Source organism: Falco punctatus (assembly GCF_963210335.1).
Source record: "Falco punctatus genome assembly, chromosome: 7".
In the NCBI taxonomy this organism is placed as follows: Eukaryota; Metazoa; Chordata; class Aves; order Falconiformes; family Falconidae; genus Falco; species Falco punctatus.
Window position 1 is genome coordinate 44,773,944 of NC_137587.1, and position 19,789 is coordinate 44,793,732.

Sequence of the window (19,789 nt, forward strand, 5' to 3'; positions counted from 1 at the left end):
TATCAAATGCTATAAAACTCCCTGAAAACCCATTAAAAGATGGCTTTTGACAATCTGTCTGAAAACTACAATACAATTCAACATTTTTAATATGGTTTTCCTCATTATTTAAAATCCAGAATGTTACTGCATTGAGTATTTATGGTCAGAAACAAAGGCTTAAAAAAACCCCTCAACCTGCTGCCAGTATAAAGAAAGGTTAAAAATGACTCGATACAAACCTTTCTTTTCATTCTTTTCAGCTTCTTCAAACAGGCCTGGTAAATGTATAACCACTCCATTACCTTTAGGAACATAAATTATTTATTTTAAAGCAGGAAATAAAATACTCATTTGTAGGATGTAAGGCATGTAAACACTTGCTGCCTGAAGTTTTATTTAAAAAGACCAAGTTTCTCATATTTCTCACAAAGTGATCTTGAGAACTTTTTAGATAAATCCTCATCTTGGGTAAGCAGCTACAAGCCTGCTAAAACAGAGAGAAAACAGAGCTTGCCTGTTTCAGATGTGAATGCTGGGCCTGCTCTGAAGCCAGCTGAGGTAAGCGAATTCTTGCCTTTCTTTGTGGTGGACTTTCAACCACAACTTCAGCCTCAATTGTTCACTTATAAAAGCTCAAAGAAGCCTGTGGCCTTACAACACTGACAAGCCTGTGTGACAATATTTAAGTTTTCTTCAATATTCACATATTTGTTTCAAACTCAGCTCAAACTAGTGCTGTAATACATTAGCAATGCCTTCTCCCTGTTTTTGAGCTACAATATCGAATCCACAAGCAATACAGAGCATTGCTGATGAGACATGGAAAATTAGTGATGTAGTGGGCTGGAAACAGCTGCTGCTTCCTTCTTGGGAACGTCAGAAATATATGCAAGAGCCTGCCTCACCCTAAATTTAGGGCAACTTAAGTTATAGTCTTTACTAACCGGCAAGGGAGTAAATCAGAAAGCGAGACAATACACCATATCTAGCAGACAGAAAAAGTATGTTTCATGCATTTAAATCATCCATTTGGAAATTATAAAATGAAACAAAACTGAAACACCATGACTCACTAAAACTTAACACTCATTTCTTGCACATTTTGTATATATTTTTCTGTCACAAGTAAAAGGCTTAAATTTGCCTACCACTTAAATACGAGCTTAATGTCCAGTAAGCAATGCAAACATTTTTATGATGCCATCTGCATTGAGTGTCTTTACAGTGAAATACAACGTCACCTTAAACAGTTGGTAATGCGAACAAAAAGGAGGCTGGATGACAGCCCTCCAAGCAGAGCCCTATCTTGGGGCCTGTTTCTGGAAAGTCAGTAAGGAGATGCCAGACGTAAGTTATGTTATTTATTTAGCTTAAGTGCTGGGGTTGTGTCCTCAAATAATAGCATATATATTTCTGCAAGTATAAAAGGAGTGCACAAGTAGAGGATGGATTCCAAACTTGTACCATAAAGTATAAGGAAGTACAACAAATAGAAAGAAACTTCCAGTCTTCTAGTAGCAGAAACTAAACTGATACTGGAAGTAGTGTAACTCTTCATGTTAAAGCAGCAGTGAAATAAACGTCAAACAGCTGAAGCTAAAGCAAATCTAACAGTTATCTGTATGTCTTTCTTTGCTTGCTACTATAAAATACAGTTGCAGCTACCCACCATGTGATGTTATTTTATTTAATAAGTTCCAAAATAGTCTTACCAATAAAAGAAATTGCCTTTGGATTAATGATGCCACTAGGAAATAGGTGAAAATCATATTCTTTCCCATCAACAACCACAGTATGGCCTGCGTTATTCCCACCCTGCAACAGAAAGAAACACCTGAAGATTAACAGTCTTATATCACCACTCTGAACTCTCAGCAGATGATCTGAGAAGATCATCTTTCTGTCTTTATACATTCATGTCTTAGGTCACTGTTTTCTCCACCTTATAGGTTCCTGAGATGCTGTAGTATTGAAAAAAAGGCTCAGACAGGACAGTTAGGGGGCTGACAGATTTCAGCAGGACTGTGTAGAATTACAAAGCAGAATGACACCATTAGGACTGGGGCAGAGCAAGAGTAAATGCAGGAGTGGTGGCAGAAGCTAGAAGAGAACTGAAGCTTTCTGGGAACAAAACTGGATCAAACTACCACCCACAGAGTCCTGTCTCTGACATGCCTACACAGTCCCATCTTTTCTGGGCATCTTCTGTGCATGGTCATTTCTTCAGGTTTAAACCTACAACACCCAGTATTTCCTTTCGAATGGAAGCTCCTCCTGCCTGCCCACCTGCAAACAGCTACTGCTTCTATCAAGATGGAAGGTCTGCATAAAGTTGGGAGTATACGTAGTCTTTGCAGCTTCACAAAATCTCCTTGTCAAGGTATGAACTTCCCAGTTAACACCACCACCACTTTATGGTGTCTGCTACAACTCATACCTTACACAACTATCTGCCAGACCTGAGAATGGGAGCTGGTATTTTCCTCAAGAAACTAATTTTTCGGAAACAGCTTTAAAAGAGAATCATGACTTGAACACACAAACTTGGGAAGAGGTGAGTAAATCAAGATCATGAGCTGATTTGAACAGAAAGAGTAAAAAGTTTTAAAAATTGAAGTTCCAGTTTTCTCAACAGGCTTGATGTTTGCTGCTGTTCTGTCATGATGTAACTTTTTCTCCTGATGATAAGGTTGGGAAATCTGAGTACTTGCCTGCCCTGGTGCTATAGGCCTTCCATTGTTCAAAATGATTACAAATCTTCATGGATTATACATGAATGATGTATAAGTGTCTAGAATGAAGTCATCTACTGGAAGTAGAACTGAAACCGTCACTGGTAATTTGCAAATAAATAAAGAGTGTTGGCTGAATATGTAGAGTTGTTCTATGAAAACTCTGAAAACTGACAGTCATCTATAAAAATTAATAATCTAACATGTTTGAGAGTTTCATCTACTCTTCATTTACTCATTTGCCCATTTGTTTGCATATAATATACAGAAAAATGGCAACTGACATTTCTTTCAAAAATGTGAATATCTACTGAAACACAACATTAAGAAAATAAAAGCTGCAGGTTATTTTAAAAAAATCAATTTCTTTTTAAAGAAATGGGATGGAGGAAAACATTAATAAATATGCCTTTAAATATGACAAAAGTAAGCCTCATGTTTTGGAAGATGCGAGCTCAACAATGAAGTTTAAACAGATAATCTGCTAAGTGGCAGCTGAGTAGTTGTAACAAACTGGTGCATGCACAAATCTCACTTCATTTAGCAAACTGCTGCGTAGCTCATCCTTGAGCTGGAAAGGACTCCCAAGTGTCCTGCTAATACAGAGTTATAACTTGTCCAGAGACTTCTGAAGAAAGCAGAACCATCCTGGGTATTCAGCCTGCCTCCCAGATACAATAAGTCAGTTGTAGGACCCGGATCTAGTTTAAGGTACTGGACCATCTAGCAGGCTATTAAATCATGCAGGGGACTCCTTTACGTGATATTTAAGAGGCCTGAGACTGGATGGAATGCAGTGGTTGAAACATGAGTTAATTTTATTATAGCAGAATCAGGCTTGAGAAAGTGGTAGTAACATCTGAGACAATCAGCTTTCCTTTTTTGCTTGCCTATAGACGGCAGCAAGATGGAAACTTAAGAGTGAACTCCATCTAATACTGATGTAATTTCTACAAACAACTTTCACGTTTCCCAAAAAAATGGGGAACCAGGCTTCTTCAAAACTATTTGCTGTCAACTCATACTACAGTTATTACAAGCTGCTTTCCTTAATCAACATGAATATGAACAAACAAAATCAGGCTTGAGGATTCACAATCTGAAATAACAGCATTCTTAAATTATAGCCAGAAGTGTTTTCTTGTATCCTAGAATTTTAGAAGGTGAGATATACCTGCATGACAATGCTTATGGTTTTGAAAATTTTCCTGAATAACTGACACCCAGACAAATGCTGTCTCTTTCCTTGGCAAATGCTTTAAAAGAGACATTTAATCAATCAGCTGTGAAAGCTGACATACAAAAAAAAATGCTGAAGCACAGAAACATCAGCAGCTATGATACATCCTTTAATTGCCAAAATTTCTGAATCCACTTTCAGTCCCTCTAGACTGATAATATAAATCAAGAATTCAGTGACCGACCTTATAAAACAGCACTTCTCTAATTTAAAGCTAGCGTTGATAACTCTGGAACCGTTTTTGTGCACTGCTCATGTTGGTCTGCATTTCCCAAAAAAAGTGACTTCCGAGTGTATTTTTACAGCTCAATTAATTACATTTTTGCAATATAAAGTTGTAGCAGAGCACTTAATTGCCAGACAGGACTGAACTTACAAAATATACCACTGATGTGATAAGATACCTTGTTATCTAGCCCTCTCAGTAATTTCTCACATTCATAGCTATTCTAACAGCATATTGGCAGTCAAATAGCTCAGATATTACAAGGTATCTACTCCTTTTCTAATTTTACTTGAGTTCTGAGAGTCTACACAAGCCACTTCTTTTGCTTACAAAGTATAAGGGAAACCTAAAAACTTTCATGGGCTTAACCTAAAGATTACATGATTGAAGGTGCAGAGAACTACCTGGTACACTGCAACCATGTAAGCTCCCTTCTTTTCCTCAAATGGTATTTCATTAAAGTGATGTCAACACTAACACCCCCAGTGAGTATTCTCTGGACCATCAGAATGCTTCAACTTGGATCAAGAGACCTTTGGCATCTCTGCTTGGCCCTTGCTTCAAATATACCTCTGCATGAGCTTCTGTTTAATACCCAGACCCAGCTCACAGAATCTGGGCTGTGCACCACTGATCTCCCCCGAATTTTATTTATCTTTCATTATTTGAACTTTCCTAGACCTCTAGAGATGGTATCTACCTTCTTTTGTGCTTCTTCAAGAACTTCTCCAATGAAGGGAACATTAAGGCAACAACTTCTGACAGATTAATCATCAGTGCCACTGTGGCATCATCTGTATCGCAAAATGGTATGACCAGAAATAACAATTAACATTCACTTCCAAAATCTGGAAAGCCTGGGCATCCTCATTAAGCTATTCTGGTGTGGAAAGTTCTGTTCCCAAGAAGGAACCATTAGGAAGGCTGTTAAAGCTCCAAAAGGCTAAGAGTTCAACGGGGATGACAGCAGGGTCTTGAACATTAGAATCCACTTCAATCCAAAACCCTCCTTACTGCTCCTGCAGTGATTCCAACATGCTTAGCAACACTTGTGTCCCTCTGTTGATCTACTTTAATCTCTAGCGACTCTAGTATGAGATGTACCAAATGCAGGAAACCTACCAGATGCAAGTGATTGGGGCTATCAAGTACAGCAAACTACAGCAATGAAGTAGGACTTTAGAAAGTATTGAGCATGCCAAAGAAAAGACGACAGGTAACACATTATAGCAATAAAAAGATCAAAATATCATTTAGGAAGTTCATCTCTAGAGAGCACAAAAAAAATCCTTTCTTTGAGGCACTGCCTAGAAACAGCAATAGTTTTTGACTGTGCAGCCATAGCTGCTGTTCTCTTATCAACTACATTAAAGTTCGAGAGCAGATAAATGCTTGTTTCTAACAGTATTTGGTAGGTGTTACAGTTCTTCACACTGAAATCAGGCACCTCAAAAAAATATAACTTTCTTTGAAGTCATACATTGCTGTTTTGGGTATGTGTGGCAAGATTTTGGTAGCAGAGGGACCACAGGGGTGGCTTCTGTGAGAAGCTGCTAGAAGCTTCTCCCATGCTTAATGGAGCCAATGCCAGCTGGCTCCAAGGCAGACCCACTGCTGGCTAAGTCCGAACTCATCAGCAACCGTGGTAGCACCTCTGGGTTAACTTATTTAAGAAGGTGGCAAAAAACCAAAACCACCAGCAACTGCAGCTGGAGAGAGGAGTAAGAATATGTGAGAGCAACCACGCTGCAGGCACCCAGGCCAGTGAAGGACGGAGAGGAGGTGCTCCAGGCACCAGAGCAGATTCCCCTGCAGCCCACGGTGAAGCCCATGGTGAGGCAGGCTGTGCCCCTGCAGCCCAGGCAGGTTCATGGTGGAGCAGGTATCCCCCTGCAGCCCAGGGATGACCCCACACCAGAGCAGGTGGGTGCCTGAAGGAGGCTGTAACCCAAGGGAAGCCCACACTGGAGCAGGTTTGGGCAGGACCTGTGACCCCACAGGGGACCCAGGCTGGAGCAGTCTGTTCCTGAACTGCACCCCATGGGAGGGACCGACCCTGGAGCAGTGTGTGAAGAACCGCAGCCCGTGGGAAGGACTCACATTGGAGAGGTTCACAGAGGGCTGTCTCCCATGGGAGGGACCCCACGCTGGCGAAGAGCATGAGGAACAGCAGAGAAATGTCATGAACTGACTGCAAGCCCCATGTCCCATCCCCCTGTTCCACTGCAGGGGGAGGAGATTTGGGAGTAAAGATAAGCCTGGGAAGATGGTAGGGTTAGGGAAAGGTATTTTTAAGATTTGGTTTTGTTTCTCATTAATTTTTAAACTACTTTTTCCTCAAGTCAAGTCTGTTTTGCCCATGACAGCAACTGTAGAGTTACCTCTCCCTGTCCTTATCTCTACTCACGAGCCTTTTGTAGTATTTTCTCTCCCCTGCCTGGTTAAGGAAGGGAGAGATAGAGTGGTTTTGGTGGGCACCTGGCATCCAGCCTGGGTCAACCCAGCACAACAGCCTGCAGCAGAAAATTAGCATTCAGCCTTTTTAAAGTACCTACATTGCTTAACAGATCAGTTATTAACTTTGAAAGTGCTAGAAGTTAAGGCTCTATTAAAAGCATTAAATATGTGTACTTTCAACTTATTTTGCCTAAGGAACGCTCTATTACCTTGTGGTGCTGCAAGCTATGCTTCCTTTCTTCTAAAATCCAGCAGACCACCAGCAATGTGGCTTAAATTCAACAACCTAAAATGCCCATCATGCCAGGTTGGAAAACAACCTTTAAGTTAACAGAAAGAGCTGCAATATGCTTTCAAGAGTTAACCAACAGAAAACATACTAGACATTATTTTCAGAGCAAAGTAATCCTATATGGTAAGGTTTGGGTTGGTTTTTTTTAATTATTTTTAAAGAATGTTTCAGTTGGACTTGAATATAAATTGGATTTTTTTCTGTAAGATTTTAATTTGTATTTTCAGACTTCCAATAATTAAAGTGTAAAGTTACATATTGTCCCCAGTACCAGGAGATAGAGGAACTTAAGCTGCCTCATAAAACAGCTTAATGTTTTTTCAGTACATCACTTTATTTAAAAAGAAAATGCATTTCCACGCTTTTTATGTATCGATCTACTTGCGATATTGCATTCTTGCACTGAGGTGATGTGCTTTGATTACTATTCCATAGTATGTGAACACCAGAACAGAATCAATACACTAAATTTAGAAGTATTACATCTTACCAGTGTTAAGAACTGTATGCTGGTATAAACACTATCTTTCAGGGAACTAATAATTATGAACACTTTGGAAGAAAAGAACACAATCTTTGTGGCAGAACTTACAAAAAAGATGAAGAAACAAATCCATCTTTCAAAGTGCTCAGCCATTTAAAAGCTGGGGTATTTTTTGTCTTGTATTGTTTTTAAAATAATCTCTTTATTCTCTGATATCAAAACATCCCAAAGTAGAAACAGAATTTCTGTTCAAAGCAGCAGAGAGGCTGTTCAGTACCTGCAGCAGGAACCCTTTCCTCCCAGCTAGCCTTATGATACATGTTTGAATAGGAATGAAATGTGTCCTCATGCTCAGATGTGTTTCTGCCTGTTCTTGCTAGCCAGGTAGTCTGCAGGGGACTGCATTCTGCACATGCGGGAGGAAATGTTTCCAGATGCTCTACTGGTTTCCACTGGTTAGCACATCCTTCATTTGCTCAGTGCTCCCTACAATGCCCAAAAATAACTTGATTAACTAGATGGGTATGAAAAATCAACAGAGCACACAAAGAACACCTTAAAGCCTGATGATAGTTTCAAACTGTAACTAGAGGATGAAGACAGAACAGGTAGGTTTCTGATGGGTCCCACAGTGATCAGATCTCATCCTCTTCATTAGCAACATCCATCAATGCAATGGGGAAACCCCAAACTCATTAACTGAAGATCTGCAGCCAACAGACTATCACTTGAGTGGTATACCAGCAGCACGCAGCAGCCTGAGCTCTCCAGCCAACTGTTACATGCAGTGAGCATATAAAACATCATGAACAGGTTTAGAATAAATGAATTAGAAACAAAAAGGTAGGCCAAACTTTGGATGGGAGACAGCTATGCTGGAAGCCTGTGGAGGTATCTGAACACAGTTGCAGTACTGGCTGATATGCCTAAGGCAAACCTCGCTAGTGTAAATGGGAATATCAAGTAGGAGTAGAGAGATTGTATTACCTCTCCTTTTGGCGGTGGTATAACTGCTACTAGAATACTGTGTCCTTGGTACTCGGACAAGATTACAAAATGATCCCCTCTGGCATTATAATCTATAAATTTATAATGTATAAATTGGAACACCAGCCACAAACCAGCAGTTTGGGAAGACTGCATCTGGAAACAAATGCTATGATTCCTGTTTATCTCTTTTTATTGGAAGTGTCCCTGCTCTACTAATTCCATCCACCAATAAAGCAAAACATTTTCTGAAATTCAGCTGCATCTGCAGGCCAAATACCTCTCATCATACTACAAAACAGACTACAAAATACTGCAGTTTTCTTATCTGGACTGAGTAATTTTCTTCCATTTATAGCATTTTGTATGTATTTCTGAATAAACAAGAAGGAGCATTGTTACAGAAATTGTCTCTTCTCTTGACAATCTAATGATGGCTATTTCTAATTTACAGCAGCAACTGCCTGGAACTAACTTGAATAAATGTAGCTAGTAAGTGTTACCAGCATAAGTGGCTTTGACATGAACTTTACAATAACATAAATCCATTCCCTTTCATGGTATTTCTCTTGATTTACACCACTGCAAATGAGTTTAGAACATCGTTGGTTTAAAAAAAAATATCTAACACAAACGCAATGCATTGAGTGCTTTGAACACTCAGACCCTTAGACACAACATCACAAAATCACCTGTGTGTGAAAGCCTCAGTCAGATGACTGAGAATACTGTACATTCCAGCTGGGAGGCTGCTGCCATAGGTGCTTGTTACAGTTTCCTTTATGGGAATTTATTTCTGGCTAATTTTTCCAGTTAAACTATTGCCTGATAGCACCCAACTTAGTTCCAAGAAATGGATCATAACTTTTTTTAACTCAAGCCATTGGCAAGAACTGGGTTAGGGAATAACCCAAAGTACACTTAGAGCAGAAGAAATGAGGGAGTAGTGATTTTTAAAGCTACAGTAGTGACAAAGAGCTGGAGTGAGTTGCAAGTATTCGTCTCCTAAGACCAATCATCAGCAGCCAAACCTAGTTTGCCTTGCTTCTCTTTCCAAAGAAGGTTTGCATAGGTTTCAAGTAAGAACAACTCTGCACAGAACCGTTCCTGCTTCTTTTTGAGGGTGTTCCTGCTGTGTCTCTTCTCACTGTCTCTTACAATGAACAAAATTCACAGGATCCCACCTTCCCTATTAAAGTAATGATCTCTTCAAAAACTCCTGAATTCCATGGAAGGAGACCTAAAGCTTAATGAGATCATTAGTATGATTATAAATACAGACACTCTTGAAAAAAGAGCTGAACAAAACTTTTGACCTTTTAAAGAAATATATAGAATTATTTTAGTGCAAATATCAAGAACTGAAGCTTATATCGTATTTTGTAGCAATAATGTACTATTTTTCCTTTACTATAAATGAAAAGTGACCCTAACTTATATGGATGCTTTGGTCTTTCTAAGTATCTGAAAAATGCAACTGGAAAAGGCAGGTCAAATTTAACTCAGATTTTAACCAGCAGTCAGTCTAGGCAAACTAGACACTCTTAAACTTTAGCTATTTGCTCTCAAACTGAATTTAAAATGTGGTCAAACCATGTAAAAACCTACTACAGCAACACACACACACTTAACTCCAGCAGAAGGTATTAAGAAAATAACAAATTCAAGGTATATTGATAGAAAATTCTGTAGTGGAAAAAGTATTCTGACTAATGTTAGCAGAATCCTAAAATAAAGGAAATCAAACATGAAAAACCCAGACATGTCTGCTCATCTTTAGTCCTCTCTTCTGAAGTGTAGTCATGTCCCTGTGGGAAGTAATATGATCCAAGGATATGAACATAACTTGTTTACAGATATAAGAAAAGTTAACAACAGCTAGTGAGTTACAGCAGGAATGAAACAGAACAGATGTCACTTCAGCTTAATTTTCCACTGCTTTCTTTTGATGCTTGTAGAGGATAATAAATTCATCAGGCTTTATAAAGGGGATTGAAAATTAAGCTTGCTTTCTTATGGAGATTTGGAAACTTTAAACCTGACCTTCTCATACAGTATTTATAATCCTGGTGGTCCTGAGATGATCTCGCTGATGCCCAAAGGAGAGGCTAGTTTAAAATAGCAATGTCACCATGTTGTTCTAAAGTCTAAAATGATGTAACATAGTACATAAGTATGTATAAGCAGAATGAAAAACAAAATTGGGATAAAATACCTTATAAGTGACAGACTGCTATAAAGAAGTTTCAATTTTGAAAGGGTGGACTTCTTTATTGTAACTAAGGAAACTACTCGCGCTTAATGAACCCTTTCCTGTGCTGAATAGCAAAATAAAACCTACTTGCTTTTTTGCAGGGAATCTTGCAAAAAATACTTAGAAAGGAATATACCTGTATGATTGTACATGTATGTGCAAATAGGATTATCAACCTTCCCACGCACTACAGAAATCAAAAATTACAGTCCTGCAGTCACTGCACACTCATGACTCCAAGGTCATCAATCTCTTCACTGAAGATCATCAAGCACTAAATCATTAGGAGATTAAATTCTTTGCATACTACTTTATCCTGTAGAGAGAAATTATTCTAAATATCAGGGTTAAATCTCACTGAAAGGAGAGTAACACATGATAACATACACACAGCAAAAAACAGTACCCAACAAGCCCCTATAACCCCACGTAATCACCACATAAAACTGCCCTAATTTAATCCCCATTGCAAACAGTTCCAGCAGCCCATGATCAACAGGGACAGTCACAACATGTGGCTGCTTTGCCCTGCCATGTCAGCAGCACAACAGAGGAACAAAAGGAAACCACCCTGTCTCATACCTAAACCACTGCGAAAAACATCTCATCTGGCATTTCTGCCACTTCTAGGGTTTTACTACTCAGTTACTTGCTCACACTACATTCATTTGTATTCCTTAAAGTACCATTTTAAAAAAATATATATAGTATTTACTTTGCATTCATTAAAACTTAGAATAAGAAAACTGGCAATAATATGCAACCTTTATCTGTACGGTAAGTGTTGAGCACATCCCTTCACCCTCTCCTAGACTGTTCTTTAACATTGCAGTGGTATCTGAAACCCAAACCTTTGCTAGCCTTTCCTCACCAGTTAGCCCCTCTCAATCTTACTTGTTAACATCCACCACAAGAAAACTAGCAACTCAGCATCCCTGGTGCATGACTTGGTTAAATCTCTTTGGTCCAAATGACTGAACTACTCAACCACAAAAGACCTTAACAGCAAGTTTTTCTGGTACCTTTTTCAGCCTCCTCAGCTCTTCTCCAGTATTAACATAAACTGTATTTTTTATCCATCTGCCTCAAAAGATCAGATGATCCCTTTTTAAAACCAAAGCAATTCTTCACTTGAAAGCAAACAGAATTCAACAGAGGAAATGTTTTGAGAAGTGGCTGCACATTTAGTGACAAATAAAAGCACATTAATATAAGGAGCATCAAGAAATCTAGTAACAGCTCGCCTTACTGCCATCACTATTTGGTGTTGCTTCTTGAATACCAGTTGTGAAGGGAATGCTGATAACATCAGGCAGATTGTTTCCAGACTTTCAGAAGGCAGAAGTGTCACAGGTCTGACACATACAGCATTGTCATGGACAACATTGAAACAGCAGTGACAAACGAAGGCTTGAAAATATCTTAAAAACTGTCTTGGACTAGTCCCTACAGCTGAATCACAGTCACTGGTTTTGGTATGAAGGAAAGACATGCATTTGTCCCACAACTGTTTTACCAATCTATGCAACTGTAACTGAAATCAAACCCACCGCAGGTAAGTATTATTATCACAGGGGCTCTACTAATGTACTAGTAATACTTTTTGTATCTTTCACATTGAGCTTTGGAAAATCTTTTTCTCTCTTCTCCCCTTCAATTATTTTATCAAATTCTTTATGGGACATTTTCCTAACAGTATTTTTGGATGTTCTGTTGAAAAACAATTTATTGCACAAGAAAACTTCATCAGGAAAGGCAGAATTACGTACTCCTCATTACAACTGGAACTTCTAGATATTCTTGGCACACACAAATTATCAAAGAGAAAGTGCCTCATGAGTAATTTACCATTATTGACAAATATGCCTAGTACTTCTGCAATATATGACAATGTATGCCATTTCCTTTTCCATTCACAGCCATACAGAATGGCACGATAAATACATTCAGCCAAAAGTTATTATTGCAAGTGTACCTTACGTACTCTCACTTTAAGGAAACAGAGCTGCACAACCACCAGCTGTCCTCAGTTAACTCTGAGCTTGCTACAGCAGTCCTATATACTACTTTTTGCGAACAGACATAGTTTAAGTGGTGCCTCTGGAGGCACATCACCTCAGCAGTTGTGACAGTTGACTATTTGATTGTGCTCCAAACCATATCTGAGAAATTATCTAATTAAAACCCAGGTAGGAAAAACCAGACACAAGCTCTAGTTTTGAAGTTGAAGATAGCCACACAACACATGAGGTGATTGGAGAAACATACAGCTGGAGTATGAGCTGCTACCAAAGAAATCACAATCCAAACCCACATTTTGAACAATGCCAAACCTCTCTTTTTAAGTTATATTCAAATTACTTAAGCTTACATTAGGACTTCTTCCATGACAACATGCTAAGAAGCTAAGTACAAAGTGAACTTCCCTCTTTATGTCTGATAGTCTGTCAGTTAAAAGACTTAAACTTCAAAACCTGTTTTTAAAGGAAACATATAAATGAAACATCTGCAGTTGAAATCTTTGAGTGTACCCTTCCCTGAACATCTACCAGGGATTAAAAGTATTGCACAGCATAATGTGACAGTTCTATGCCCCAAGAGGCCACAATAAGAAATAAATATTGGCCTCCATCCTTCTGCTTTTGAATGCCTTTGCCTGCTGAAAGAGCAATTTAGAGGTAAAATGTTCTTGATAGTCTCAATTAACAACCTGAACTTAGACAAACTACTCAGTTCCTTAACAACCTAAACTGCCTGTTACCAATTTATTTATACTTTTTCTGCTTGTTTATATGGGTATGTGTGCCCTTGTATCTGGTATTTTCATGAAAGCAGCCTGTGAAAAGTTTTGTTCAACATCATCTATGAAAATATTGAGATCTTTTACCCTTACTGAAACAGCCTCTTTCACAAAGAAAGCTTCAAATATACAGGTGAAATGAAATCAATTACTTCAGGTGAACTCAGATTTCATGTTTAAATTATGACACATATTTCAGCATTGCTAATGTGAAAAGTTAAGTGGATTATGCTGTGAGACTAATTCATTTTGACTTATACTATATATAATTAAGTACTGAGAAAAACTGAAACAACATGATCAACAAATGGAGACTCAAGTCATGTGAAATTAAATTCTGAAAGCTCAGGAAAATAAAAAAGGCCCAGGTTTTAATGCAGATTTTTTCTAACAGAGTTTGAAGCTTCCCTTGTGCCTGTGAAGGGCTTCCTCTTCCCATTTGACTGCTTGCCTTTCTTTTCAGTGTCCCAGGAAACATAATTTCATTTCTTCTGTAGCAATCTAGCTGTCACAGATTTTTCTCATTGAATCAACACAATCACTAAAAATACTTGAGAAATATTTAATGAAAATTATTTCCCTTCATAGAACTATTAAGGAACTACTATTCTGAGAAAGCTCTTCAAACTCAGATTTGGTCCTGAATTTAAATTCCCATTCAGATAGGAGGATGGATCCCACCTTTTTTAAAATGCTAGCTCAAGGAGTATTCTACTGCAATAAGAGAATGAATCTAGACATTGTTTTAAAAAGACAAACACCCCTCTTTCAGACATTCATTTTCTACCTTTCCCTGCTTCCATTTTGCTGAGTGCTAAAACAAGCTGTTGAACACTGTTTTTCATCAATCCCTCAGAAAATGGAGTGGACAGGGCATGAGAAACCTTGCCAATCACCATATTCTAAACCACAAAAAATTCCTGATGGAACTTGTCCCAACTTTTTATCTAAATCTTGTAGGCTAGACATTTGGTGGATCTCCTTTAAGCAAGCACTACTGCACTACAAGTTTTTCTTAGTTCCTAGGAGGAATGTAAAGCAAGCAAGATTCTGGTTCAGACACTGAGGTTCTTCATGGTAGTACACAGCATTAATGAAGGCCCTCTCAAACCAACTACATCTGTAAGTTAATGACCTACCATTATCACACCGACAGAACTCATCAGCCCTGTCCACATGCTCAGATACGTGCATCTCTTTACTAACAGTCCCATGAGTTCTAGCAGAGGCAAAAATCATACATCATCTGCTTGCATGATTGGCTTTGAAAGTATGAAATACGAAATTATTAAAATGGCATCTTTTTAAAATGCATCCTCAAAATTGCCAAATGCACAGAAATGACACTTATGTATTAAAAAAATAAATAATCCCATTCCTCCCTTCAGTTGCATAATTTTTGCTACTCAAAGGTAAATGATTACTCATTTTCTCTTACAAATTTTTTATATTCTTCCCTAAACTCTAATTCTGAAGACACTTCCATTAAATCAGTGTATTGGTAATACTACTGTGGCCTCATACACAGTCTGTATGCACATGCATCAGCAAATGCTACACTGAAAAGAGTCCCGTGGTATTCTAGATCCACCAGCCTTCCCTCCATCCTGGTCTCATCATCAGGCTACAGAAAGATGATGCAGATATGCCCAGCAGCATATCAAACCCTCTAAGCCATCTCGCCTGTTGTTAACACACTAATCCTTCAAAGGGTATTCTGAGGCTGCACCTGGGGGCCACACTAGCAAATGACTTCTCTGGATGGACAGCAAATCTATCCTGAAAGCAGCCTCAGGGCATCCCTCAAAAGTGGGTCTAAAAAGAACCAATACAACTTCTTGCAGTAATAACAGTAAACCCACAAGAATGCACTATTTGATTGGGGTCTATACAAAATGCACCTCAGCTAAAACTTCAATTTTGTTTTCTCACCAAAGCACTTATGAGCCAAGCCCCGTGTTTTTAAATTCCTAGCAACACACAGGGGGGAATAAAAATGGGAAAGTAGCTATAACCCCAGTAATACATATTCATTAGCTAACTTTTGCAGGAAAACTTCTGCCCAAGGTGTTTCGAGTTCTTACTAGTTTAATGTCCCAATTTAAAGTACTTCCTCTACCTTCTAAATATTTAACTTGCATGACAACCTTTATGTAATACACTCAATTACACAAACATCCTTGGATTTATTATCTCAGATTCAAGGATATCTGGAGCTTTTCAGTAGCTATCATGCACTTTAAAGCAGAATACATTTTGAGGTATATACCAACTGAGCTGGACTAAGCGGACTAGTTATTAATGCGGTCAGAGTTTACCGGGACAACTGAAGAGATTATACCTGTATTGGTCTAATACGTTCATAATTAATATTTTAAAACAGTCTTTTAAAAGTTATTACCAATATTAGGGATCACCTTTGTGTCTAATTTGGTTTATACTAGGCAAATCAATCATTTTAAGAGCCTGTGTGTTATACTCAATTCAAAAATCCATATAAGCAAAGGCATATAAGATGTTTCCCGTTTTCATCAAACTGTTTAAATCTTATACTTTTACCTAACTCGCTTTTTCCATTCTACTCACGCTCCATTTCAGAAGATTTTCAGAATACACTTCCAGGCGTTTCACAGTGAACACAACCTCCCTATCCCAAAAAGCCCCCGCAGTAAAACTTGGGAAAACTCATGAGGTTTATTAGCAGCTGGTCCACAAGCCGACTCATAACCTTTTTTTCCCGTAAGAGCAACAAGCCCGCAGACACACACCCCGCCCTTGCAAGCAGCGTTACACTACTGCAAGCAGCGGCCCCCACTCCAGGCCCCGCGGCGGCGGCTCCGCAGCCGCGAAGCGCCGGGAAGCGCCCGCAGAGCCGCCCTCCGCCGGCCCGGCCTTCCCGGGAAGCGCTGCCCGCCCCGCCCCAGGCGGGCGTCCCCCCCCCCCCCCCGCCCCCCGGTACCTCGGGATCTTGTGTCGCGTATCGTGAAGGGTCAGCTATTTATATTTATAGTTCAGGGCTTTTTCTTTCCGAATGGCATTTCGAGGCGCAGCCGGGGAGGGTTGGGAGGATGTGGGGGGCACACGGCTGCCCACCGGGGTACAGCCGCGTCCCACCGCTGGCTGTGGGAGAGGGGACAGGGAGGAGGAGTAAGGAGCAAGGAGGGGAGAAAGAAAACCAACAGGAGCGAGGAGCGGCAGAAGATAAAGGCAGGCGGGGGGAAAGAGGCTGGGGGGGTGTGGGAGACCCGCACGGGAGGGAGAGGAGAAACCGCGCGGGAGGGACGGCGCAGGCCGAGGGGTGCGAGGGGTAAAGCGGGGGCCGAGGAGAGCACGAAGCACAGGGCGGGAAAGCGGCGGGCACAGCCGGCCCGGCACCCACCTGGCACCGACACACAATGTCCGACTCGGTGGCCAGTAGGTCCACCACCTTGCCCTTGCCTTCGTCCCCCCACTGCGCTCCCAGCACCACCGTCACTTTGTTACCGCCCGGCTCGCTGCGCGCCCGCTTGAGCCCGCCGCCGGGGTGGCTGCTGCGGTCGTTGGACGCGCGGGTGCCCGACATAGTGGGTGAGAGGGTGGCTGGAGCCGCCGCCGTCTCACGCTGCCTCGCTCCGGCGCCGAGCCCAGCCCCTACGCGCCAGCCGCGGCGCCGCTGCCGGCCTTTAACGGCGCCGCCGCCGCCCGCCTCCCGCGGCGCGCTGACGTGCTCGGATCCGGCTGCCTCGGCCGCCGCCAGCGGCTGCACCGTCCCGCGCACGCACACGCGGGCTCGTCACCCACGCGCAGTCGCCTCACACGCGGAGTGTCCTCACAGAGGCCCGCCACGCACGCGCTGCTTCCTCACACACAGTCTCGTCAGACAGGCAGTCTCCTCACATGCGGTCTCCTCATGTGCAGTTTCCTCACACACAGTCTCCTCACACATGTGCAGTCTCCACGCACGCACTGCCAGTCTTCTCAAACACAGTCTTGTCACACACGCAATCTCATCACACATGTGGTTTCCTCATGCGCATTTCCTCATACAGTCTCCTCACATATGTAGTCTCCACACACACGGTCTCCTCACACAGAGTCTCGTCACACATGCAGTCTCCTCATGTGCCGTTTCCTCACACAGTCTCCTCACACATGTAGTCTCCACACGCGGTTTCCTCACACGCAGTCTTGTCACACATGCAGTCTCCTCACAGTCTCCTTACACACAGTCTCATAACACATGCAGTCTCCTCACACACAGGCTCCTCACATGCAGTCTTCTCATGCAGTCTCGTAACATACATGCAGAGTCTCCTCACAGTCTACACACAGTCTCCTCACATGCTGTCTCCTCACGCAGTCTCGTAACACATGCAGTCTCCTCACACAGCCTCCACACACACAACACAATCTCCTCACAGCCTCCTCACATGCAGTCTCCTCACACAGTCTCGTAACACATGCTGTCTCCTCACAGTCTCCTCACACAGTGTCATCACACATGCAGTCTCCTGACACAGTCTTGTCACACACACAGTCTCCTCACACAGTCTCATCACACATGCAGTCTCCTCACATGCAGTCTCCTCACACAGTTTCTTCGCACACATGCAGTCTCCTCACATGCGGTCTCCTCATACGCAGTTTCCTCACACACAGTCTCACACATGTGCAGTCTCCACACATGTGCAGCCTCCTCACACAGTCTCATCACAGACGCAGTCTCCTCACATGCAGTCTCCTCAGTCTCCTCATGCAGTCTCCTCACACACACGCAGTCTCCTCACACACATAGTCTCCTCAGACGCAGAGTCTCCTCAGATGTGGAGTCTCCTCACATGCAGTCTCCTCACATGCAGTCTCCTCACATGCAGTCTGCTCACACACTCAGAGCCTCCTTACACATACATGGCCTCCCCACACACATGTATACACCAGCTGCCAAGGCACAGAGGCAGTGGCACTGTGGAGCACATGCAGTCCTGAGGCATGTCTGTAACAGGGACACCTCAGAGGAACATGGGCCTGTGTTACACTCAGTGAGACTCGCTTGTCTGAGTCAGCTGGGCCTGTGGTACAGATGGACGTGCAGTAGGTGTTGCGCTGGTTCATGTGGGGCTGGGTCACTGAGAGGCACACTCACACATGGGTCTGAGGCATGCAGCTGTGTCACTCTGTCAGGGGTCTAAGGCATGTGTCTGTGTGACAGTGAGACACAGCATATGGCTCTGAGGCAGATTGAGGCCCGTGGGGCCGTGTCACAGGGACACCTGGCCATGTGTCATCCTGAGGTGCATGGCTGTCACTGTGAGATGCACGAGCAGTGCTGAGGTGTGTGTGACAGTGACACGAGACAAACCCATGCGCTGGTCTCTTGGGCACAGGAGCTGTGTCACTGTGAGATACACACAGAGTCCTGAGGCGCGTGAGCCTGTGTCACTGCCAGACAGACAGACACTGGCCTGAGGAACATGGGCTGTGGTCACTGCAGCAAAGATATTGCTCTGAGGCACTTTGGGCTGTTGCTGTCAGACACACAGAGAATTGCATATGCAGAGTAGCCTGGCATGTGCACAGGTACACTCAGAGTATCCTGTGAAACATAACAGTCAGAGAGAGAAGGACAGGAACACAAGCTGCTCTGGCACACATGGATCATGAGACACAAACATCTACCCGCTGGCCTGAGAAACATGGGCAGGCGCACTTTGAGTCTGACAGACACGCATGCTAGCCTAAAATATCTATGAGTGTTGTTACTGAACTGGCACGTACCCTGCTGACAGGCACATACAGACCCTGTCCCAGTGGCCTGAGATACCCGGGACTGTTTTGATGAGGCACAGATGCACACCCACACGTACACTCACACACTGACCTGAAAAAACACAGGACCATCGCTGTGAGACAAATGAACAAGTGAGGCGCGTGGAGCTGCGTCACAGGGACAGATTTATGTGCCCACTTCCCTGGTGCCACAGGTGAACAGACAGCACCTGGCACCCATAACCCCTTCCTCATGCATGAGCCATACCCTAGGCTTGACTTTTTCTTTAAAGTGTCCTGTAGCTCCAGGCATGGAGCTTAAAAAATGTCCTTTAAAAATGCAACTTGAAAAGTGTAAGCTTGTTGACTTGCCTGAGGCACATGCAACTGTGTTAGCATGAGGCATATATATGCACGCACATTGCAGCACAAGCATGCAGAGAAGCAAAACACCAGCAGAACATACCAGGTTGCATATTCAGGCAGGGGCAACTGCGCCAGCTGCTGCTTGCACACTCCTCCTAGCAAATGCATGCGTGTGATTCCTACCAAGAAAGCAAGTGACAGAAATTCAGCATTTTCAAGTGGCT

The 19,789-nt window shown here is 42.1% G+C and overlaps 1 protein-coding gene across 1 annotated transcript in view; it reads right to left on the reverse strand.

Annotated features, from left to right (window-relative positions):
• The window catches only part of ADSS1 (adenylosuccinate synthase 1), a 31,729-nt gene extending 14,441 nt beyond the window's left edge, over positions 1-17,288 (reverse strand). Inside the window, exons 1-3 of the mRNA XM_080394266.1 lie at positions 16,834-17,288; positions 1,695-1,797; positions 222-284 (exon numbers count right to left, since the gene is read on the reverse strand). Coding sequence (XP_080250392.1) covers positions 222-284; positions 1,695-1,797; positions 16,834-17,016 — 349 coding nt within the window. The 5' untranslated portion in view covers positions 17,017-17,288. The remainder of the gene's footprint in view (positions 1-221; positions 285-1,694; positions 1,798-16,833) is intronic.
• Positions 17,289-19,789: the final 2,501 nt, after the last annotated feature.